Here is a 24,807-nt window from a genome sequence, read left to right on the forward strand (position 1 = left end):
GTAATATGAGTACTGCACGTCCTCCTGTAGAATCCAGATATTTACCTTTAAAATAATTTAAAGATCGGGATGGTCGCAGATGCTAGTAAGCACACGAAGAATTATTGCATTAATATAATGTGGTTAGAAGCAAATGAGCAGAACTTTAAGACGGCCTCAAGCTAAAATTGCTCCTTTGCTTATATCTCACACACGCACACACACTAGCTAGGCAAAACAGGTCCTGCTATCAAAGTGCTTTACTCCTAACCCTAACTTTCATCTTGCAGGGCAGCGGTAAAGCGCCCAGAACCTTGTACGACGGTTTATCATTACGTCACCTGACCTGTGAATGTTGAATAACGACGGAATCATCGACTTCGACACCCAACGGATCCACGGAGCGGAGGACCTTATCCCTATGGCAACAAGGTGTTTATCAATAAAGCACCGTCGCGTAGCAACCCAGGCGAACGAGGCGGTGTCACGGCAGCCGAGTAGAGTCGACAACCATCATACACGATGGCGAGGCAAATAAAGTTTAAGGTTTAGAAGGCAGACATCTCAAGTACTTTATTTATAAAGAGAAGTTGTTGAAAATACAGGTTGACACTAACAGAAAAATGGGGGAAAAAATATCACAAGTCCAAGTATTTGGTAGCAGACAGATGTTTGAATAGAGAAAAAAAAACAAAAATTTTTCAGACTCATCAGGATAAAATAAGACGTCAAACGATAAAGACAGACTATATTTCATACTAGTACATGACAGCAGGCACATTCACAAAGTCACTGCCAGCACATTCTCTAGCAAGTGCAAACAAAATGCTTATGACTTGTACACACGTTGGTTGCCTACAGGGAGCAGATGGAAGAATCAGTGTGTCCAATCAATCCCTTTCAGACTCAAACACTTACAAACCACCTAATATCAAGAAGACAATATTCCTTCCAATTCGGTTTGCCCCACGTTGGTAGACATTTCAACAGTCACAGAAAGTGTGTTTGGAACACAATCTTACAAAACTGGCTGGACGCTATAGAGACGACAACATAGGGTTGTCTGGACTTCAGGGACTACTCCCCCCCATGTGCTGGTTACCCTCCTAACAAAATTAAGGTTTTCTCCATTGGATACAAAAATAAAACTGTGCTTATCCCCCCCCGCCCCAAAAAAGACCCTTCCTGGGGTACCGTCTCCTGTCCCTACAAAAGTCTTGAATCAGATTACATTTTGAGATGGAAACGCCCCAACCGTTCTGTCAGGTTGAAACCACACACATTCATTCCCTTGTATCCGCTTTAAGTAACATAATTGGTGGTTCCTTGCTTGAAATTTATTCAAATTGTTTAATGGTAAGGAGTCTTATCTGAATTATGCAAATGACCCAGGATGCAAATGTTCCCTGGCGATTTTCTTGAATACTTGACGCATCACCTGTATTTATTAAGTTGAGCATTACTAAAAGCACTGCGGTGCTTAAAAAGCAAAGGTACTCGAGCAGCAATACCGAGCCGATGCCAATGGACGAAGACATGCTTTCAATGCAACGCAAGCAGCTAAACGCTACCTTCCCATCAGACCGAATGACGTATCCCCCTGTGTAGTCGATGGTGACACTTTCCCGTAAAAGGTAAACAATGACCACACTACACCGTCTCTCAAAGTGGACGATATACGTCCGTAGGTCTAAACAGCAGATACATTCCGTCAGTGAAGCCACAATTGCTAGCACTGAACACCCCACAAAACTCACTTGTACTATACATCTTAGGAACTTCCAAAGAAAAACATTTAAAACCAATACAGGAAACCACATATAAAGACGAGCTACACTGGCAACTACAATTCAATTGTGGGAGATGAAAATAGTTTGATAAAACTAAACAAAAACATGTTCAAAACGCTGTCGCTTTTGTGCTCTAACCTCAGATCCAGATGCTGTTAATGTTAGCAGATGGGAGACGCAACAATCTCCGAGGGCCAATTTGCCTGACCACAACTTAAGGTATGTAACACTCAATGTGTTTTTATGTTCTCTATGTTTTTCTCGTTCTCTCAGTGGTCGACGCTGACGTTTCTATCTCTTGCCCCTCTTATTGCCTACGGGGGGCTTCTTGAGCTGGAGGGCGCCCGGCGTACCGAAGCCCACCGCGGGGGGGTTGGAGACACCGAACGTCAGCCCGGCCGAGGCGTTGAGGCCCGGGCTGCTGAAGTTGAAGCCCGAGGTGTTGCTGCTACCGAAGCCTGGATGGGACGGAGAGAGGCAGAGAGGGAGAGACGGACACAGAGAGATAAGGTTCAGAATGTATACAGAAAATAATACCCCACTTATAACCGATAACATCCATCTAAATAAGGACCAGAGCGAGAGCTAGAGAGAAGAGATCATTACTTTCCATGATAGGTTAATAGATCTTTTAAACTGTCCTTACTGTAAAATAACATGGTATTTACCATTTAGAAGACAATTCTATCCAAGGTGACTTGGAGCACAGTCAGTTACATATGGATTGTGGAGGGATTAAGCAGCAGGTAGAGGTGACGCATGCTACTCAAGGACGCCTACCGGTACACTGTGGACATGGGGCATCGAACCCAGTTACTTTCGGCTGGGAGTCGAACACCCCAGGAGCCACTCCACTAACCTGGCCCAAAACGAGATACAGAGGTTTTGTTTTCCTGCTGGTTTGACACAGGTATGCGTGTGTGTGAGTCTCCCGAGGCGCGCACCGAGTTAAGTGCATGTACCTGCACTCAGACTGCCTCCTGTGGGCTTACTGGTGGAGAAGCCGAAAGTGGAGCCCCCCGTTCCCACCCCGCCAAACCCCGGACCCCCACCATAACCTGTGGTGGAGAGAGACAGGGAGGTTAACTCTGGTGTTGGCACACACACACACACACACACACACACACACACACACACACACACACACACACACACACACACACACACACACACACACACACACACACACACACACACACACACAAAGCAAAAGATGAGTCCCAGAAAGTAGCGGCAGAGCTTCTATAAGAGGCACACAATCACACATGAACAAAAGCTATTTTCACACAGCACTATGCGCAGGCCAAGACTGCCATTAGAATTAACAAGGCGGAACACAGTGAGTCAAAGGATGGATTGCACTGCACCGCCATTGCATAGCAATGTCAAAATAAAACCGAATGCATGGGAAAGCAGATCGAATGGGACGCTGAATCGCATCCAGACTGCTCACAAAAAACACATTTTCATGGCGAGTGTCCCATGGCCACCCTAGACTCGGCATGTCACAACTTTAACCGGTGGTTTGGCTGCATATCGTCGTGGTGAGGAGGAAACTACAATGGCCTTGCGATGTAGCCACGGCACAATGTTTTACGCAGTCAAACTGACAGCAACGTCGCTTGTTCTCGTGCATTCGTCTACTACACTACTACTGCTGCTCTTGGATCTAGTAGTCCTACTGCGTTAAGGCAGAACTTCTAATGGAAGATGGCACTGAGCCTGGTCTGGAAACCCAAAGTGAGTTACGGAGATACTCTACCTAAGGGACGGTGATCTGCCCAGCTAAATAAGTAGTTGAAGATTCAGAAGGGATTTTGATTAAATGTATTCTTTCAGTGGCTCGTCTGCAAGGTATTGGTTTAGACCTCTGTTGACCCCTTTTTACAGCTAGGGTTGATGCTGGCAAAGTTTGACTTCACCAATCACGTGCTGTAAGATCCGTTTCCAGCAACATGATTGTTTGAAACATATGAAGTGAAAGAAAGCAAAACACCCGTTCACTAAGGACTGTGCTCGTCTGCCTTCAGACTTTAAATAATTCATCAACAGTCTGATCTTTGTGAGCAACTTGCCTGAGCAAGGCTGGGCAGAGAAGTTCAAGAATTTCAGGGACAAAAGTCGTAATGATTCAAACAGTTTCCCCAGAGTCATCACTTGTTAGTAAAAAATATTTCACTTAAACGGATTTGGCCAGTTTGCGAAGACAATAGAATAATAATTGAATAGATAATTGTTGACATTGCCTACGTTGAGATGCAAATCAGCCATGATTTTGTTCAACTCGCTCCAACAAATTCGATGATCCTTTGACATCCATTCTATTCCAATGTGTTAAGTAGCTCCCATAGCTGTACCTTTGTTTTGTCCAACAAAGTAAGTGAACAACAGCTTTTTCTCCAGTAGTGCCAACAAATTAACAAACCTGCTCGTCAAATTTGCGAGAAGGTGAGAGTCGAACGAAATCCTGACTTATTTACGTTGACTGGGAATTTCAATAATCAACCATTCCATCAAGGGACTTTATTTTGGAATTTCTTTCATTAATTTGATCCACTCACAAATTAAAAAGTGATGGCTGCGTCAAAAACTTTGAATATACAATACAAAGCTTCTAATAGTGAAACTATTGAAATAAATTGCTTAAGAAGGAGGAAACACAAAGGGAAACAAGTCTATGATGAAGCATGATGAAAAAGATGAACAGAGGCAGTACCTCCAAGGCTGGAAGAGCCCAGGTTAGTACCGACTCCCGAGGCAAAGGGGTTCCCGAACCCTGCACCCAAGGGTGCCTGGGACCCTGAGTCAGAGGGAGAAAGAGAGAGAGAGGAGAGAGAGAGAGAGAGCATACGCTTAACTCCTCCAAAGTTCAAGTTTGACTTTGAAATAACTGGAGCAAAAACTAGACACTACGTTATGTAAAGCAGGCGAAGGACTTGTAACTTTAATCAATAATGAAAAGCTTATCTTTGTGCAGGGTTGCATTCTCTGTGTAATACCGTACTTCACTTGCTGAGGTGCTAAACCAAATGAGCCAGTCAGAGCCACGATGGCACCTTATAAATGATGTGGATGTCAAAACTGATGGCAGAATAGACTGAAAATTAGGGACAAAGCAATTGTTAGTACAGTCCACTAAACTATCTCCATTGATCTTACCCTCAACCAAGTTTGATTAATCGAATGACTCCAACATGCATTATCAACAAGATTGATTCAATTGTCAGCCAACATTAGCAGTCATTTGTCATGAATCGTATTGGAAACTTCACTACTATATGAGGGACTATGGGTGTAAAACAGCCATTTGCTCAAACCTAGGACGTAACATCTCTCCTTGTTTTACATAAGGTTAATGTAATTTATACACTATCCCTTTCCCTGTTTAACAAAGATATTTGATTTAAGCCCAGAAATATTAATCCCTAAACACTTAAGCATTAATGACATGACAAGGTTGAGATGGCTTGGCACCTGGGCCAGACTGCCTCTCTGAACCGTTTATACTTGACCCCTTCTGTGACAGGGGTAAGGCATTGTAGGTGAGGTCAGAGTTTTGTCTTAGATCTCCAAATGGGCCAAATTAATCTTGTGTGGAGCGATCACCAAAACGACAGAAGCTTCCAAGGAGAAGGTATTCGATCAAACTTGACACAAGATCATGGTCACATTAATAATAATTACCGGTAACTAAAAGTTGGTACAAAAATAAGCACACATAATATTTAAATGTTGAGTTCCTTTTATGTGGCTCTTTTTTTTTTCTCAGGGTGAAATGCTGCACTGTTAAAGGGTGAAGATGACCCTTACATTGATTATCAGCAATCAATCGTCTGAAAGGCAACATTTTAGGCCCAAGTCGTGTGCACTTGGCATAGGATGTCAATTTTTTGTTGCTAGTTCTTTCACTCAGAAACCTGTCTTGTTTCCTTTTAGCCACACACCCAATTTTGACATGATTTCCAATCAGTCTACATGTTGAAAAGCTCAAGTCAAAAAAGAAACAAGGACAAAAAGGTTTCTTCATTTAAAAACGGATTTATTGTCAGTTATAATATGCAATTCCATTTACATAATAAAAACAAAGTTTTTGTTTTTTTTAACAGAACTGATTGTTAATTCCTAGTCACTATTGCATTTGACACGTTTTTCAAAAACCTCCAAGATTGAGAGTGAATGAACTAGCGTATGCCAAAAAAATGCATCACATGAACCAGTAATTGAAAAAAGCATAAGAAGGCACACCATAATCATATATTAAACATACTGTATTGACAGGCATAGGTTATATAGGAATAAACACACGCATCTTTAAAAACAAAAGCATTCAAGATTTAGATAAAAAAAGGATATAAGTAGCATCTGTGATTCCCTGTCAAGTGTACATGACTATATGAAAATGGGAGAGAGAGGAAGGAAGTGTGGGAGGGTGGGGGGCGGGGTCCATTTAATTATTACAATTGGAGTGATAAACTAATGAACTCTGTCATTGCATGCTCTCTATCAACTCCTGCCCCCAGTTTACGTATTGCAAACAATCAGTTAGACCCGGGAACTCACTCAATGCTAGTACTTCCAACAAACCAAGTTCAAATAAATAAAAACACTGACAAGTTGCTGTCTGGGATTCAAATATTTGTATACATATGACAAAACAGTCATTCAAAACGGTGCAAACCGGCCGATAGCTCTACTTACAACCTGGTCTGAAATATCAGAATTTTGAGTTCATCATTTGTTTAGGTAAGAATTTGGAATACCATATAAAATGAGCAAAGGTGGATACAATTTATGTAAATCACATTTTCAGGAACACTTCTTAACTAAGTGCCAGTAGAATCTCCTCCACAAAATAGCGTCACAGCATTTCAAGAGAACTCATCCTACATTCCTACAAGAAAACGACCACAAGTGATCACGCAAGGTTTGTGGTTTGACTTTTCCAAACCGGGCCACTTCAGTAGTATCGACCGACAAAGCATGTTACAAAACCCTAAAAAGGTGCACAAACTGTGTGGTTTCTTAAATAATACTATGGCCTGGACAGCCAGGTACAATGTGATGGTCAAAAAAATGATCAACTAGAAAAGGTCCAAAATGGGAGCAAGCATCACTGAGGTGATTTGGCCTATTAGATTTAAAAGTGACCGAAAGAACAGCGATACAATTCTGTTTGGCTTGAGGGTCCGAGTTATAAAACTACCATCATATAGGATTGGGAGTAAGAATTGTTTCACACACACACACACACACACACAAAAACACACACGCACTAAATTCAAAACCAGCAGAAAATGGCTACCTGACATGGATCAGCAACTGTACTAAATATATATTCCTAACTACAGAGTTCCACAAATCAAACCAGAACAATCAACTTGTCTTGCTTGCCAAACGAATGACAGTGACATAACCTGCATTTAGGATACAATATGCAAGACACGGTGTAGCACCTTGTGCTCAAGCCTTGATATGCATATTTTAAAAATCGGTACCATGTAAAAACACTGCATTGTCTTTGTTGAGGAGGATGAGATAGAACAGTAATACTTAGATTTAGTTTGGCATCAAATCCTCTCATTTGTCTTCAAGAAGCATTAAATAAGATGGGCCAACTCAGTCCCTCTCTGGAATAAGTTAAAAGTTGGTGTATTCACGTGATCATCCATTCATTAAAATTCTATCTGAATGGATGAAAACTAAAACCAAAGGGTGTTCAATCTAGTCCAACTTGGACTTGGTCCAACTAGCATTTGAAATTGTAGCCCTTAAAGAACAAAAATATAATACTATTGAAACACTTAGGCACACAACATTTTACAGTTAGTAAATGTCTTGCTGTTGGTTCAGTTTGCTAGCTCAGTCCTTCTCCAGCATCAAACACACACACCAGCACACTGCTGAAGCTTAGGTTCCACTTTAGGTAAAGGAAAGTCCCAGACTGGATGGTACTTAAAACACGTTTAAATGAAAGTGATACTTTCATGATGACATTTTCAATGCGTGACTTGGGAAAAAACCCTTGATCTTGGGGAACCACGCGACTAGACTAAGCCGACGTATGCTATAACCTGAAATGCGTTCGCACCGTTAACCACACCTTTTTCCCCAGGCACTAATTTCTCAAACTGCCTTCTACACACACACACACACACACAATAACGCCACTTCAACCAAAGTGTTAGTGTGTCAACACCAAGGTTGCAAACAAATACTAGAACATTTACCATTCTTGGCATGTACAGACAGATGTGCAATGGTACTAGTGTGTATGAGGGTTGAGCGATTTTCTGATAGAACAGTATGTCAAGGTCGTACAAAATGATGACGTGTACGAATCAATTACGCCTTGTTAAAAGCACCACTCAAATTATTTTTCTGACTTATTCAAGTTTCCCTAACTGCTACTGTTCTTGGGTAGTGCTCACTGTCTGCTGCCGTCATTTGAGGTTTGAGAATTTGATCTGACGTCGGCCTAGTGGGATGAGCCTGATCACAAGGTACAAGCCTATGATACTGATGGTACTAAAATGGCAGCTAGCACCATCACCGCAAAAGGAGCTAGCAGAGGAACAAAAACAAATAACATAATTCTCTGACACACAACATGCATGTTGTGCTTATTGGAAAGCAAAAGGCAGAATTAATGAATGATCAATTGCATATCTTTTATTTAATCCTCAATTGAATGCCAGCTAAAATTCCCTGTTCTTTCTTCTACCCAAGATTAGCCCTACTTTCAGGATTTTATGGTTGATATTTGCGCAGCTTTTATTTTTTTGCCTTAATACATATTGATGAAAGATAAAGGGCTGATGGATTTCTTTCTCAATCCACAGCCGTATATGGCAGGTACGATGAGATCATATTAGTAAGGCAACATTATATCCTATACTTAATCAGCATACATACTGAATATGGAGAAAAAAAACATGAAAAATGCTATTGCTCTCCTCCAGTTTGTTTGCCAAGTTGCTCCATCTTCCGGTTAAGCTGCTTGCCAAAATCACCCAATTTGAGGCAACGAGATATAACGCAGATTTAATAATTCCTTTCGGCTTATAGCCTAGCCTACTCAAAGTTATGAATAGCAAGCTTATGAAAGTCATAATTCATCGCTAGTATAATAAAGTAACATGCCTAGCGGCCTATTACTGTATTTGTTAATGGTTTTATTATGTATGAAAGAAAAATGGGGAAATAAGTGATTTGCAGACGATGGCTTTCACCCTGTGGCAGAATAGAGCATAGCAGCTGATGGCACATTGGAAATGTGTTCTCGCATAATTGTGAATAACGAGTTGCGGTTGATCCGTAACACTCAATGCTAAATGGTAAAAAAATATCAAGTAAATCGCCCAACCCAAGTGTGAATGTTAGATCAATCAAAAAAGGAAATAATTCAAGCCCTGCACATTGCGTTGCTGACGGTTTTGTGTATCACAGATCTTGTAACAGTCTCAGCATCCATAGCATTTCTGGTGTTAAAATTAGTTAAAGTGACGGTTATAGTTAGATAAATACACACATAAAAGTGAATTATCTTTCTGGTATATTACCATGAAAAATGTTCTAAACCCTGTTGCCCAAAATAGAATGGACATATTGCTTTAAATATTCATAGTGAAGTAGCTGAAACACTGCGTTGTTGTGACTGGACATTATGTTTACAAATCAAATGACTTGAAGTGCCATAAAAAAAAAAGGCAACATGTTTTTTGTTCAGCTTTTCTTCTTAAAATGGTTCAACAGCTGTGGTTCTAAATATATGCTCAACCTGAAAGCGTACACAAAATAACTTTAGACTTGCTTGAACAAGAGAACTGTGCGACAATATACTACTCAAACCCACAAATAAATATTAAAAAAAAAAAATCAAACACTGAATGCCAGTCTCATTGAATACTGACATGGATGATGTACTTGGATGAGTCTACAGTTAGTGCCAACATTAGTGTTTGGGTACAGCATTGTAGTGCCGTTTCGGTGAATACTGATTCAGTGTATGAATGAGCAGCATGTAGGATAACAGCTTTAGGTTAAGGTTTAATCTCTGCCACATGCTTTAGGCTACACATATGTACCGAGGACATGATGACATATTTAAACAGCGGAGGATACAAGGCATTTGTAGGTTTCACGTTAAGTTGTGGCTAACATTTTTCGCATTTTGGCACAAATTTATACTAAGTTGTTTCTTCAACAAGAAATGTAAAGCGCCAAATTTACGCATAGCTCTGGATAGAAATCAAGTCATGGGCCAATGAAAGCAGTATCCAGAAATAAAGGCAAATGTCGATGTTCTGAGAGCCAATATCCGCGGTGGATAATACTCTTAGTTCGTGGCTTGAAGCCGAAAAACAAAACCACGCAGTGTAAGTCCAATGTCACTAGTACCTGACAAGACACAGCATCCCTACTCAAGAGGGTGCCCTTTTTTTGTTGGGTAACAGTAAGAGCTACATTATTTACACTTCACATACACCAGTTTAACTTTAGGGCAAACGTACCGGGAACCTCCCCCTCCCAACATACACACAACCCTGTTTATCTATATGGAACAGCAAAATACCAACACATGTATCCATGTCAATTTTAATGACCTTCACTCATTTTACTCAACTGTTTAGATACAATATCAGTCATTGACTACTTAAGACCCTCCCTTAATTAAGTTACAAGTCACCAATCAAGCAAAGTCAGATGGAGAAATTTAGTACTTAAAAAGGAACCAGTGACTTGCCTGCTTTCTGTTTGCTATTGTCATCATCCATCGCTAGTAGGCCTTCTGTTGGAGGAGTGCCTTGCACTCACTTAACACACTACAAGTTGCATTGCCTTCATATGTCCACCAGAGGGCCATTTCCTATCAAGTACATCTGGTGTTCCCACCACACTAGGGTTTTGTGAGGTCAGAGACAAAGCAGCAAAGAAATTAGTCCTGTCGGGACTTTGGCACCACATTTATTATCACAATCGGCTTCTTCTTCTCTGCATCCAAGACCGACCGAATACTACACTTCTCACACACACGCACACACACACTGTTGTGGCACTATATATTTTTATTAACTTTTGTCTAATCTATGCTCTTCCACTCATAAGTCTAGTCCCATATTCCATGCCCACCCCGCCCTCAACTCCAGCTAGACTCCATTCACTACAAGTGTATGAAGGGAAGGGGGAGTTGGGGAGGGACAGGGGAAAGGAGGGGGAGAGGGAGAGAGAGAGAGAGAGTGAGAGGGGGTTTCAGTTCAGAAGTGTCAGAAGGTTCTAGAACTTGAAGGCGGTCAGACCTGGAGCAGGCTGCTGCTGTTGCGTGAGCGTGGCTGCCATGGCAACCGCCGCGGCGTTGGGCACGCTGGAGAAGGGGGCGGGACCGGTGGTGAGGCGCGGCGTGCTCTGCCATTTCCTGTTGGAGGCCCGCTTGGACTCGAACACGTCGGTGGAGTCCTCCAGGAAGGCCCGTCGGTACGACAGATACTGGTGCTTCAGGATCTGTGGGCAGAACAAAGAGCGCCGAGCGAGACAGGATCATGAGGGCACGGTGGGGTTAAAATCAGGAGGTTAACATGCTGTGGTTGGGCAAGGAATCTTGCACAAGTAATATACCGTTTCGAGGTAGGCTGCATCCCCCACAACCTGCCCTCCATTGTGTGTGATTCAATGTGCAGGGCTACCCACAGCTGCCTGAAGGTGAGGCTCGGCCCGCTGCTAAACATCGTAGTCTCTACAAACAAACTTTTCACGACAATGTGCGCATCCTTTCAGGTCAGCATATGCATTAAAATCTGAAAATAGTATTTTATTATCCTTATATAATACAGGCTAATATAAATGATACACCGTAACGTATAGCTAAGTTCAACCCCAGGTGCCTGAAACACTTTTTTTTTTTGGAGTCGTTTACTACTTAGAAACAGTGCCCCCTTCTGCTCCCTTTCCAACACTCATAACTTTCCTACAAAATCTTCTAATCGCCTGTTTGATTTGGTAGTAAAGCAAGCACATGATTATATTGCTTTGACTTCACGTCTGTCTTTTGAGTCAACTCAGAACGATGATTTGATTTTTCAAAACGATGGGTAGGCTTAAGTCCAATATGGCATTGCTCTTTCCCCCCCTCCAGTAACTCGAAGGTTAATAATTTGTTTTGTGTGAACAAGCCTTGCTGGAAGGGGAGGAGAAATCCAGGAAATGTATAGCAACGGCTAGGCAACCTATCAATGAACTCATGCTCATTCCCAGTACATGCATGTCTAAAGGAGGAAGAGGAAAACTCACCTTTACGTTCTCGTGGACAGACTGCAACTGTGCGGCCTGTGCCACAAAGGTTTGGTATAACTTCTGCATGGCCATGGACAGGTCTGTTATAACAAACACACAAAAAGAGGATCATGTTATCTAAACACTAATGGTTCCAGCAGTCCAACTAGACCCTGGGATGGAAGTTGCTTGAGCTGCCAAACCGGGCTTGAATAGCAGAAATGACTTGATCTACCAGGCTAAAGGGGGCCTAAACAAAGATAATAGAATTGTAATAAACAAGTGGTTTGGGGTTAACACAAGCAAGATATCAACGTAATTCAGCCTTGAACTGAGCATGGTGGGATGGTCAGCGGCCTACCCTGAGGGGTGATGTGTGAGCCGCTGCCCTGCGTGGTAAGGTGGTTCTCCAACTCCTCGATCTGCCGCCTGTATTGCTGGAGCTGCACCTCAAACTGCTCCACCAGGCAGCGGAAATAGCTATAAAAGGGAGAGACGACTGGTTGGTCTCAAATACAAACTCCTTACCACGCTCGTTCAGGAAGAACAAGGACAGGGGTGATGAGATCAAGTGTAGGCAGGCATTGCATAAAAAGGTGCGAAGGGGCACGTTCGCGTAACATAAAGACAAGCTAAGAGGACTTATGATACATTATATGGACTTATGGTTCCGAGGCAGACAGAAGGGCATCATATGGCCAAGGTGATGGTCGCCTTGAACCTGATCCAACATGGATCAGTGAACGCATGGAAGCCTAAACGGTTTCCACCCGTTATCGTTGTTTCTGGACCACTGCCCGGTAGCGGACTTACTCTGCGGGAGCCGTGTTCTCGTGTTGCAACCCGGGGGGGATCTTCTGGGTGCGCAGCGCTATGTCAGCGTTTTTCAGCTCCTGCGAGCCGGAAAGGGACAGAGTTAATGATCTGAGCAAACCGCTGTTGGCTCAATTCACAAAAAAAGGGTGAACTGCAGTAAAACATTCTTAACCGAACAGGATCCATCCCAAACCTATTCCAACCTGAACAATTATACTACTCAATTTTCCGGACCACCAGGTTAAGGCCAGGGTTAGTGATATGGACACTTATTGCTTACCTGACTAACCCTTACTTTAAAGCTCCTACTTTAAATTGAGGTTAAATACATCATTTCGTTAGCTCCTCATTATCCGATGCTCCATACTGGTTCTGCTTACCTGTGCGGTCTCCATCTTCAGCTTCTCTATGGCCAGGGCCTGCCGCTGCAGGCCGCTGGCGCTGACCGAGAGCAGCTGCTTGAGGCTCTTGATGTCCTCCTGCACTTTGCCCATGGACTTGGAGGACATCCGGCTGATGTCCTCCTGAACCTGCTTCTGCTCCTTCACAAACTTTCTGCAAGGGGAAGGGGGATGGCTATGGGTCGGTTCGGTTTTTTAAACAATATCATTGCATAACGTTTGTTTTCAGGTAACAATTGCATTATTTTACAATAACCATTTATCACTTAAACTCACTGGAAATTCTCCACATCCTGACAGATGATTGGAGGCAGGTTCTCATCTTTCAATGCTTTACTGTCCCTTTGAGAAACAAAGCAATGCAAGCAAAATACACAGTTAAAAAGAGGCCAACCAAAATACTGCAGACCAATTGGTAAACAGTAGAAATTTCAGTTTACCCAAAAACAATGAAACGTTTAAAAAGCACCAATTCCAGGACTTACTGAGGATTGGCACCCGATGACTTGTCGTTCTTCTTCTCCGAGGACGTGCTGAAGTCCACCCCACCCAGTCCCATGCTGAGAGCGGGAGCGGCGGCTTGGGGGGCTACCAGAGAACCCAGGGTCAGGCCCGCTCCTCCCAGTGTGGTCTGGCCCATACCTGCAAGAGAAGGCACACGCTCAGAGGTCACCCAGGAGGAGGCCATATTCAGACACCCACCCATCATTTGTATTTGAACTGTAAATCTTCTTAGAGACTAACAATTAGGATTCAATTGTACAGTTATAACTTTTATTAAAGCATGAATCTTGTCAGGCTTCAGAAGCAATTGAAAACCAGAGGCAACGTCCGTATATTTAGGAAGATGCGGGCAATTTCAGCTTGATTCACCTAAATAAATTCAGCCGTACATATATTACCAGACCAAAGTGGAGAAGCATAACGTCAACAGTGGACGCCAAACCCCATCAGTGACAGCAGACATAGCCAATTCGATACAGCCACAAAATAATCAACCATTTTTTAAAAAGGGAACCCCGTAACTTGGGGATAACAACAACAACAACAACTATAAGGCCTCGGGTTCCTCACCAGCCCCAGCGTTTGCAAAGAGACTGTTGCCCAACGAGAAGCCTGCGGGGGCCGCACTGCTGGCGGCGATGCCTCCGAGTCCCATGCCGAAGCCTGAGATGGCCGGCTGCTGCTGCTGGGGGGCCATGGAGCCCAGCATGGAGCCCAGCATCAGGCCCGTGGAGGCCGGGGCTGCAGCGGTGGTGGCGGCTGTGAGCGAGAAGGGCCCGGCTGAAGCAGCGGGCTTGTTGAAGGCCAGGCTGAAGCCGGTGGTGGCGGTCGCAGCAGCAGGGGCTCCTGGGGGAGGCAGCGCGCAAACAGTTGAATAAATATATTCAGTTTGGGATGTTTAATTGCCCTTTTAAGCATGCGTGTGCACCAATGGCGTGTGAGGAGTGGCCGACACATGAATGGAGACAATCTAATTTCAGATATCGTATACATGAATGTGTTCGGCAGGCCTGGCTACTGGATATTTTAAGCATGTCTTATATAATCTAAACGTATAGAAGAAAACACAACCTTACCTAATGTAAGCCCAACAGTGGGTGCCACAGCACCTGTAAGTTAGACAACATTTTCAGAAGATGAAATACATTGGTATAGCCTTGGAACCAGAAGAATCGGCAAGCTCATGTTTTATTTGATCTATCATACGAGTCTGGCCCGCTTCTAATTCAGAAAGTCCAGCAGACCTGTCCCGGGTCAGGACAGTATAAAATGGGTTTACCGTTTATCTGATATTGGGTATCAGATAAATGGTAAACATCAAAAGGGGGAGTTCCTCCGTAAAATCAATCAAAAGAAAGCTGGGAGATTTACAACTTACGACTTGCACGTACCGGCGTACCACAAAAATGGATTACACCATAATATATTGGTAAGTTGTCAGTTTTAGGCATAAACATTCAAATATCACATTGTAGTAACATTTTCATCAACGTACAATTCTGTGATTTACCAACACCATGTATATGAGTTAACACCAAGTCTATCGAATAATACCAACTTCTTAATTGCTTGTTGATTTGTGTGCTACCCAAAGGTTTACCTGCGGCAGGTGTGCTGAAAGAGAAGCCTCCTGTGGGTTTCTGGCCGAAGAGACTGAGGGCTGGAGTGGCGGTTGCGGCCGCTGCCGGAGCGGCAGACGCTGCACCCAGTGCATTACCAAAGCTAAAGCCGGCATTGGCTGCAGGTGCGGGCGCACTAAGAGTGAGGAAAGAAAAACATTAGTTAGCCCCCAGGTTTTATCCAGATTATCCCATTTAAAACGGCAACCCAACCAAAAACGTCAGAATGCAGCATGTATGCATAGGATCAGAGAAGTGGAGGGCACCGACTCAAGTGCTTGTTCTGCTAAAAGACAATAAACGAATAACATAAATTAAGCCATAGATGGATTATGGTCGCAAGGTTCGATAGAAAGTTACCATCTTTATATGCATAGAATTAAACTTGTAATCTGGGTGAGAAATATTCACTTTGCTTAACTTTTGCTATCACATGCGATTGTTGTCATTACTAACACATTCATCCAATGTCCTCTATGTATGTACGTTTGCTCAAAACCGTGAGTATACTTTCCGTACATAAAAACATATGCATACATAGCATGCAAATGTTATAAACAAGGGGTTGATTTATGCCAAAAGAAGAGTTATGACGTTAAGTATTCCCATGCAGGGCCCACTATGGTTTATCAAGCTAAACAAAACCATTACCTGGTCGCCCCACCAAACGCAAAGCCCCCACCGGCGGCGGGCGCCCCAATGGTCGTCGATCCGAAGTTAAAGCTAGACATTTTGTTAATTGTGCCCGTGTTCAGTTTGGGCTATTGTTTGATGTTTCAAGCCAGAAGTAATGGAGAATTATTACTGATGCTAGCTAGTTAGCTAGCTAGCAACCTCCAATACGCCCGCGTTAGGGCCCGATTTCAGATATTATTCTAATCATAATAGGCAAACAAGGTACGAGCAACTTTACACAGGCACCAGTTGTACATTATTCCAACGTTACTCAGTTACATCGCTCATGAATGGTCAACGCTGTTAAAAAGTGCAGGTTCGAGGCACGCATGCTATTTTTTGACTATTCCGCGCTCTCAATCTACTTCCCGGTTGGGTTACCTGGGGGTTTCTGGGAGATTTGTCTGAAACTACATTGACAATAATGCGTAGCGTTTTTTTGTGGTACATGGCGCAATCGCTGCAGCCTGTAGGACATGGACATCCAACCATAGATATACATAGAACACTCGACTACATCATAATTTTGCATTAACTTTAGCTATTTCATTTTCGTATATATTCCTTTATATATATTTGTATGTATCTAGTATACTATTTGAAATTTGAAATAAGTTGCATTTAATTATAACAATTATTTAAAGTGTCTGCTATCGTGGATAAATACGTTAGCTTAAGGCTATGCTGTTTTATTCGGGGATAAAGCCTCGGATGTTATTTAAATAGCCCCGAATATGATCTTTGGGAAAAAAAAATAAATATCAAAATATTCATAAACATTTATAAGAAGCCTAGACTAGATAGACATAGTCCTTCTGGCAAGAGAATAAACAACAACCTGTTTACCACCTCAAGTGCAGGGCCGTAGCACCAAATCCTGGGCCCCTATACTATAGGTACTAATGGGCCCCCCTGCGGTAAGTTGTTGACGGGGGGGGGGGGGGGGGGAGGGGGGTATGGGGCGATTGTTGACGGGGGGGGGGGGGGGGGGGGGGGGGTATGGGGGGAGGGGGGGTATGGAGCGATTGTTGACTGGGGGGGGGGGGATTTTTTTTTTTTTCATGGGCTGATGTTTTTTTCCCCCTCTGCCTTGGGCCCCCCCACAACTGTCCCCTTTGTCCCCGCAGTCCGTCGGCCCTGCTCAAGTGTATTAACCTATCCCATCCCAAGTCAGATCTGTGCGCATGTGTGTGTGTGTGTGTGTGTGTGTGTGTGTGTGTGTGTGTGTGTGTGTGTGTGTGTGTGTGTGTGTGTGTGTGTGTGTGTGTGTGTGTGTGTGTGTGTGTATATGTGTAAGGTCTGCCTCACTTGTATTCATTTGCATTAACTTGAATGGAACTTTAGACATTTGGGGATAGCTTAGCAGTCAGGTAGCTATTTAAAGCTATAATAAACCGCATATTTCGTTTATTTAGATAAAGCATTATGAAAAAGTTTGCATGCACAATAAAGCATACACATAATTTTGGCGCACAGCATTTTCATTTTCACTCTGGGTTAAGCCCTGGATGTTTATGAAACCTAGAAATCCCCACCCAAATCTATTCTCTTGAATAGAGGCAATAAAAATGCGATATGCATGTGTAGCAATGTAGAAGCATTTCTAAACAGTGTTGAACATAGTGCTCTTGAACACAGCATGAAAATGGCCCAGTCCCCTAATCAAGCCCCTTATATAAAGCAGGTGTGATGTGCCTCAGTATAGCTTTGTCTCTGCTGTGGCTGGTGACCAGCTTTAGGATAGCCCCCCTGTGACCGAGTGACTTTCATGATTACCCCCAAACCCGTGGTGGTGAGTAGTTTGTAGGCCACACCAATTGATCTACGTATGCAGCATAGTGAGCCGTACTTGATTATATTTTCCTCCATTTTGTAGCTTCACTTGCTGCTGTTTTGCCCTGTTTTGCTTTGCCTTATTGTTTTGTTTCGAGTATTTATCTAACCAACTGGGGGTTAAATGTTTGTTTTTGATTGTTTGTTTGAATAGTTATTGTTTATTTAGGCTGGAGCTGGTTGTCAAACTGTAAGGAGGCTAGGCACCCCTGGTGAGATCCCGTCACTTGCATGTGAGTTAAAGCACAGGGATATAACACGTTTTTCACCAGTTTTAGAGTGTAGTGACTGTTGATGTGAGGCACTTGTGGTGAGTGGTAGCACCCCTAGGCACTCCTTGGCGTAGTTGGCCTCTCAGCAGTTGGCCTCAGCTTTCGTCTGGTTGGTTTTGTTTAAGTTTGGGACTGCTATTTTAGATATTGTGACTTTTAGACGTTCTATATCAATGAGTTTTAGCTGTTTGTAATAAAGATTAGGTTTATTTTGATTTCCCGTCTATCAGTTAAACGAATCTGCTTGCCTTATCAGCATTGTTAATATTATTTAACACGCGTAAGATCTTTTATTATACTTTATTTCCAGGGGTGTAATTCCCCTGGTGGCGTCTGTCCTCCCTCCCCCCTAGACTTTTCCCCCTTCATCGCCCTACTCGCTACACATGGAAGAGAGACGGAAGGAGAGGAGAAAAGGATTAGAGGGGAGAAGGAGAAGAGAGTAGGGGGAGTAGTATTTAGTGGGGATGCACCGAAATTAAAAATTCTTGGACGAAACGTAACGAATATACTGAAACAGTTGGCCGAAGGCCAATACCGAATGTGGCTTTTAATGTTTTTCATTAATTTTGCTTTAATTTTTCTCCATTGCATAAATCAAACAATAAAATGTCCTTTATAAACTTTTTTGTCTTGCTTTTCTATAAAAAAAATCAATTACAAATTTGATACAAAATATTTATTTAATACTGAACGTTTCCTATCATTCCAGCAGAGATTATAGCGAGAATTTAAGAACAATGTACCTTTTAAATAAATGAGTAAATATATATATTTTTAATAAAATAAATAAATGTTCGGTGTATTATGTTCGGCCTTTTTACTCCTTCGGCCGAAACCAAACTTTGTGTTTTGGGCTATTTTCGGCCGAACATGTTCGGTGGCCGAATATTCGGTGCATTCCTAGTATTTAGAGACCAGAACTGTGTGTGAGATCTAGTCTGTATCCACATTAAGTTAATCTTTGGTGCGGTTATTTTTATGGTGTGTGCGTATCTATATGGTGTGTGTGTGTCTATATGGTTTATAGCTTTCGTTTGTGTGTGCATATGGTTTGTATCTATATTTTGTGTCAATCTGTATCTGTGGTGTGTGCGTGCATATGGTGTGATCTATATGGTGTGTGTGTGGCTGTAGTGTGTGTGTGTGTGTGTGTGTGGGTAGGCGATGACTCCAGTTTAACCAGTGAATGAGTTTCTCTGGTCACTTTGATGAAAGCTTCCTTCTCACACACACACAGATTCGCGCACACAGTAAGGTGAATTGAATGAAGACTTTTTTCTTCATTTGAATCTAAATCAGTCAAATCAGTCTCATCCCTTTAATTAAAATGAGGGAGGTCATTTAAGATCAAACAGAGATGAAATAGCCTCTCACTGTTACCAAGAAGACCACAGGGTGCCGAACCTGCAGTGAGTTTTACTAATTAGCTCACCTGCCGCAGCTCACCTGCCAGGTGTTTTTTTTAATTAGTTAATTGGTTGCATCTGGTGCGTTTCACTTAAAAGGGAACCGACAGTACATTTGTTTGTGTACTGTTTTGAGGTCTGTGACTTATTTAACATCTCTTCCAGTTTCACAGGTTAAAGACTTTTTGAAGTAAAGAGGAGCATCTCATCTGAACCTGATGTGAGTAGAATTGTGTGACAAAGCACAACTGACGTGACTTGTATATTGAATATAAATCACTGATAATGTGTGAAGGTAATCGGTGCTTGTGGTGGTTTAACTCTTGTTTGAAATTTGGACCATGAGTAAACTGTTCCTTCCTTCAAAGGTCTATCATGGATATTTAACTGCAGTTCTGTGAGTATCCCAACTTAATCATGAAGATGAACTGCAAACTGTAAGTCATAAGTTTCTCACTACTCTTGGGCACATTGATGTATTTGGCTTCCTGATGAGTTAACCCGTTACCTGAAGGTTGATCTCAGTAATAAGGATGTTTTATTGGTTCATGGGTTACTTAGGTGTTTGGTTTATGTTGGTTTTAAGGATTTGTTAAAATGGTTGCAGGCTCCAAGTTATTGTTGTAAGCTGGAGTAATGGGTTGGGTTCTGATGTCTTCAGTCTTCTTTCCAGCTACTCTCCTGAGCTCTGCATCTTCATCACATGAGTGTTGCTTTGCTGATGAGGGTGTGGTATGAGTGAGCAGAGGTGCATACTGGGATACAGAGCTGTCTGAAGTCTAGAGGGCTGTAGAAACGCCCCCTCAGGGGTAACCGAGTGTTTGAGAAACTGTCGTGACGTCAGTTACATGGACTGGAATGTTCTTAAAGATGGAGACAGGGGTTCAGAAGAAGAAACACCAGGGAGAGATGAGGGGGCTCCTCATCTCAACGACTAAAACACAACTTCAGTCTGACACGGAACCATGGAACACATTCAACAGTCCCCTCCAGCCATCGTGACTCCTCAGGAACGGTTTCATTTCCAAGAAGGTCTTATTTGGGGCCATCCCCATATGGATCCTGCTCCTCAAGAGCCACCCCCCTCCACTGGGTGCTCTTCTGAACAGATGACCTCCTTCCTGTCCTCAGGCTGACTAAAGCTGCACCGTTTGCATCTGTGAAGGCCCCTCATTCAGGAAACCACTGGACTACAAAGACATGACTTCAGAGATGTTGAATCAACCTGGGATTTTGGAAGACGCCAAGCTTAATCCATCACCAATGTGGGACGCCACTGAAGAATGTTGTACATAATTTACGTCTCTGGAGACATTGGTTGTTCTGTTATGGTTGCCCTGGCAGGAGAGCTGGGGTGGGGGGGGGGGGGGGAGGGTGATGGAATGTTATTTGGCATGAGGTTTTGACCCTGCATGATTGTTTGGCCTTTTATGGCTCAGTGATGTGCGTGCGTGCGTGCGTGCGTGTGTGTGTGTGTGGGTTTGACATGAGATGGAAGATTTTTGAGCATCACTAGGGTTCTACTGTGTGTGTGTGTCTCCCACTCACACCTGGCATGGGGTTCTACATGCCTGTCCTGGGTTCTGTGTGTGGCTTGCTTTGACAGTGATAATGTTCATACGGGGGTTTGTGTGATTTGCTTGGGATATTGGAATGGGCAACTAAATCTTACCTGATGGACGGCCACACATTTACTTAAGGGCCTCCAGTAGACATGAAGAGCCCTGAGCGATGCTCCGGAGAGAGATCCAACACACTGGGCAGGAAGGAGAGTATCCAAATCAAGGGTAAAAGGATGCAAGCGGCGTGTTCAGATCAGTGACTTCAAACTAGGACTACACCAATCCGGATCAATGGAGGATGGACACCAAAAGGAATTCTGACGTTGGAAAGAGTCTGACGTTGGAAAGGGACCTAAATGGATATTCAAGATGACCTTCAGACCTGTAATGAGACGGCTCTTCCTACCAGCCTGGATTGATGGAGAGCCCTGTGGATCTTGTCTTGCTTTCAGTTGCACGTCTTCTCAGGCTGAACTCTAATTGTCTCGGACAGGACTAGCTGAACGATTGGTTCCCTTAAATCAGAACCAATCCGGGAACTCCAGCTAGTGCGCTCTTCGAGCTGAAGTTGTGCTCTTCAGCTGAGGAGGTAAGGAAACCTTCACTGGGGCTTCAAGATGTAAAGAGGAGAATTTTTCAAAGTGTTCCATGGTACTCTGATGAAGACCGTTGGTGTGTTCCACTGGCTGAGAGGAAGAACCCAGACATCTTCCTCTTGGCCTTTCTCCTCTCAGAATCCTGGCGCCATCTTGAAGGATATTCCAGCTCATGTAACTGATGTCACGACAGATTCACAAACACTTGGTTTCTCCTGAGGGGCGTTTCTATAGAACTGAAGACTTCAGACAGCACTGTATCCCAGCATGCATCTCTGCTCACTCAGACTACACCCCCATGAGTAGGATGCAACATTCTAGTGATGGAGATGTAGTGTTTTATAAGTAACGAGGGAGCAGACTAAGGGGATTAGAACACAATGGCATGTCAAGTCTGTAAATCTTTAAACCATGAAGATGGTTGGAAAAGTCAGGAATTGGGCTTATTTTTAATATGGCCAGTCCTTTCACTCGGATGCTCACTTCTCACTGGAAATGTACATGCGTTGGCTGGCTGGCATGATTTGCTGTTGGTGATGAGGTGGTCAGGGTGACGTTGCAGGGCTATGGTCGGCTCTCTGTGAGCTCAACGTTTAGATTTTCTCTGTATGGTTTGGACCCTGAATAATCTAGATAATTGTAAAATGTAGACACGATTTTGCATTGAATGATTCCAGGATTTTAGGTTTAAAGTTGTTGTACATGGTAGTTTAGTTCTTCGTATGGTTTTGAGTGATTATAACTTGTACACACTGGGTGCATAATGTAATGTTACACTGAATAGTATTAATGACCAACAGCAACAAACAGATCTCCTCAAGGTAAGTCTGTTGGCTGTATTTTAATGAAGACCATCGCTGGACTTCAGGATCTTCCTCCGTTCAGCTCAAGGTGAGGCGCTGGTTATTTTTCTTTGGTTGGTTCCGGCCGGAATGTTCGGATTCCAGTCGGACGGTTTGTGCTTCCCGCCGTGGAAGGTTCTGAGTGAGGTCACTTGATTTAGTCCCAATGGTTAGCATAGAAAGTTGTAGTCTTGACAACCATAAGAAACCACCTGGCAGTTAGTTGGACGGGAGTCCCCTAAGGGAATCTGGCAGAACGTTCTGGATTGTATTTGCGTAACCTCGAGCCGTTGGCAACGGAAACTATTTTTCAGTCGGTTTCCATTGGGAATTGTTGCCCTCTATCTCAAACAACTTAATTTCCGATGGTTGCGCCGTACTTTTAACCACGTTGACGGGACTCTCGCTGCGTACAAAACGGCGTTCTACTTGTGGCCAAATTTTTGACATCGGTGAAGGCTGAAAATCATTTCAAGGTGGAAGACAATTTGACATTTCTTCAAAGGAACCCAGCACCTGAATGAGTTGAGTAAATTTGATTTTAATATTGATACTGCTTAGTGTTCATTGTTACTTCACCTTTTGTACGTTCTAAATATATGTTGTCATTAATTGCCACAGAACTTTGCCACCCAGAGCAAGACCTCCACCTCCTTACCCAGAGCCAGACCTTCACCTCCTGTCAGAAGTCCTCCAGAACAGGTCAGTGCTCGTGTGTGTGAGTAGAGAAATGCATGGCCTGAACCACTTCTTTAAACTTGTGGACTGCTCTGTCTTCATTCCCAAAATGTCTGGTCTCAAGTCTTTTCCAGCCTTGAGTTATAAAATAATAGTTACATTAATTTTGTAACTAGGTTTTGGATGAGTCAATAAGTTTATTGTTTGGCAAATGCTGATATAAACCTGCTGCTGTAGCACAAAGGTGAGGCTGAGAGGCTTGGGACCGGAGGCTTGTGGTGCCAGGATGGACCTGAGGCTGGAGACCAGGGGCCTGCGGTACCGGACCAGAGGGTAACCATCACCAAGCTCATCTGAAACACTAAAATCCTCAGAGGTTTAGGTCTGGTTTTGATCAACTTATGACTTTACATCTGTGCCAAGCTGTGATTCGAGTTAATTCATACCGGTTTTGTGTAAGAGTCATATGAGCCATTATTGTTTCTGGTGCTGCTATGACCGTAGTGGATGAATTGCTGAACGCAACAATCTGCAGACGTTGTTGTTTTAAATTAGTCTTCCATTTTACAAGTGAACCTCGGATGCAGGAGGTGGGGTGTATTGCGCCCCAAGGTGATTTACTGCTGATACCAAATGTGTTTGTAACCAGACCAGGAATCCATGGCTGAAGGAGCTGATGGAGGAGCCGCGCTGAAGGCCCTGCCTGGTGGAGGAGCTGATGGAGGCCCTGCCTGGTGGAGGAGCTGATGGAGGCCCTGCCTGGTGGAGGAGCTGATGGAGGCCCTGCCTGGTGGAGGAGCCATGCTGAAGGCCCTGCCTGGTGGAGGAGCTGACGGAGGCCCTGCCTGGTGGAGGATGTCTGTCGTGGGGTAGATGGAGCCTGACTCTGAATTGACCATCACACACTCTGCCACTTCTCGTAGAATACTGCTACCACAAACCACCGGCGTTTGTACCATATATACCAGACGACTATCTGTTTTACCACATGTTGCAGCAAGCCTTCCGCTGTCTGTTCCAAACCAGGACTCTGGTTTGGAGGAGAGCTGATGGGGAGCTGATGGAGGAGCTGAGTCGCTGGAGGACGACTAGGAATCGACCAACAAGGATTCCTCGTAAGTTTGTATTTACTTGCATGGTTGACCTAAAGGGCAAAATAGAGCTGTAACTTTGACATGCGTTAACAAACTACCGCTGTGTTTTCTTACTAGAACGTGTTTCTGGAGCGGAGGCGAGCTGATAGGGGAGCCGTGAATCTGGAGGATGACGTCACTCTACCAACATGGATTGTAACTTTGTATTAACCTGTATCAACAAAGTGGAAATAAAGGGCTTAAAATTAAGACGAACTACAAGTTTGTTACCAGACGTTGGGACCAGACTTGCGCTTTTTGTTTCAGACCAGGACTCTGGCTGAGGAGAGCTGATGGAGGAGCCATAAAGTAAGCAGAGTGGACTTAACGCAGGATTAGTTTGTCCAGTAGAAGTTAAGGCGTACTACTGTGGTTGGTTACCAGACAAACTACAGCTGCTACTTTGTAACGCGCCATTAGATCCCAACTACT

General features: G+C 43.4%; 2 protein-coding genes and 1 long non-coding RNA gene across 10 annotated transcripts in view; 1 reads left to right on the top strand and 2 right to left on the bottom strand.

Moving 5' to 3' along the window:
• The window catches only part of ropn1l (rhophilin associated tail protein 1-like), a 9,513-nt gene extending 9,042 nt beyond the window's left edge, over positions 1-471 (bottom strand). For 3 of the 5 annotated variants that reach the window (XM_030349615.1, XM_030349616.1, XM_030349614.1), the window contains exon 1: positions 326-471. The gene's annotated coding sequence lies outside the window, so the exon portion shown is untranslated. The other 2 variants (XM_030349618.1, XM_030349617.1) reach the window with 2 other exon arrangements.
• Positions 472-526: 55 nt separating this feature from the next.
• Positions 527-16,452, bottom strand: nup58 (nucleoporin 58). 4 transcript variants are annotated; one of them, XM_030348942.1, is made up of 14 exons: positions 16,027-16,452; positions 15,357-15,511; positions 14,833-14,865; positions 14,327-14,602; positions 13,738-13,894; positions 13,529-13,594; positions 13,232-13,406; positions 12,849-12,928; positions 12,397-12,515; positions 12,054-12,136; positions 11,066-11,267; positions 4,486-4,569; positions 2,732-2,827; positions 527-2,227 (listed from the first exon to the last, which is right to left on the bottom strand). In XM_030348942.1, the coding sequence occupies exons 1-14, from the start codon at positions 16,104-16,106 to the stop codon at positions 2,061-2,063; spliced, it is 1,773 nt and encodes a 590-aa protein (XP_030204802.1). In that variant the 5' UTR covers positions 16,107-16,452; the 3' UTR covers positions 527-2,060. The 4 variants fall into 4 exon arrangements, with proteins under 4 accessions (XP_030204802.1, XP_030204804.1, XP_030204805.1 ...); XM_030348944.1 differs by lacking the exon at positions 4,486-4,569 and having other exon boundaries at positions 16,027-16,451; XM_030348945.1 differs by lacking the exon at positions 2,732-2,827 and having other exon boundaries at positions 16,027-16,451.
• Positions 16,453-24,054: 7,602 nt separating this feature from the next.
• Positions 24,055-24,807, top strand: LOC115536874 (uncharacterized). Its single transcript, XR_003974727.1, has 3 exons — positions 24,055-24,111; positions 24,269-24,357; positions 24,454-24,807. It is a non-coding gene; the product is annotated as an uncharacterized LOC115536874 (long non-coding RNA).

This window comes from Gadus morhua, chromosome 23 (genome assembly GCF_902167405.1).
Source record: "Gadus morhua chromosome 23, gadMor3.0, whole genome shotgun sequence".
NCBI lineage: Eukaryota > Metazoa > Chordata > Actinopteri > Gadiformes > Gadidae > Gadus > Gadus morhua.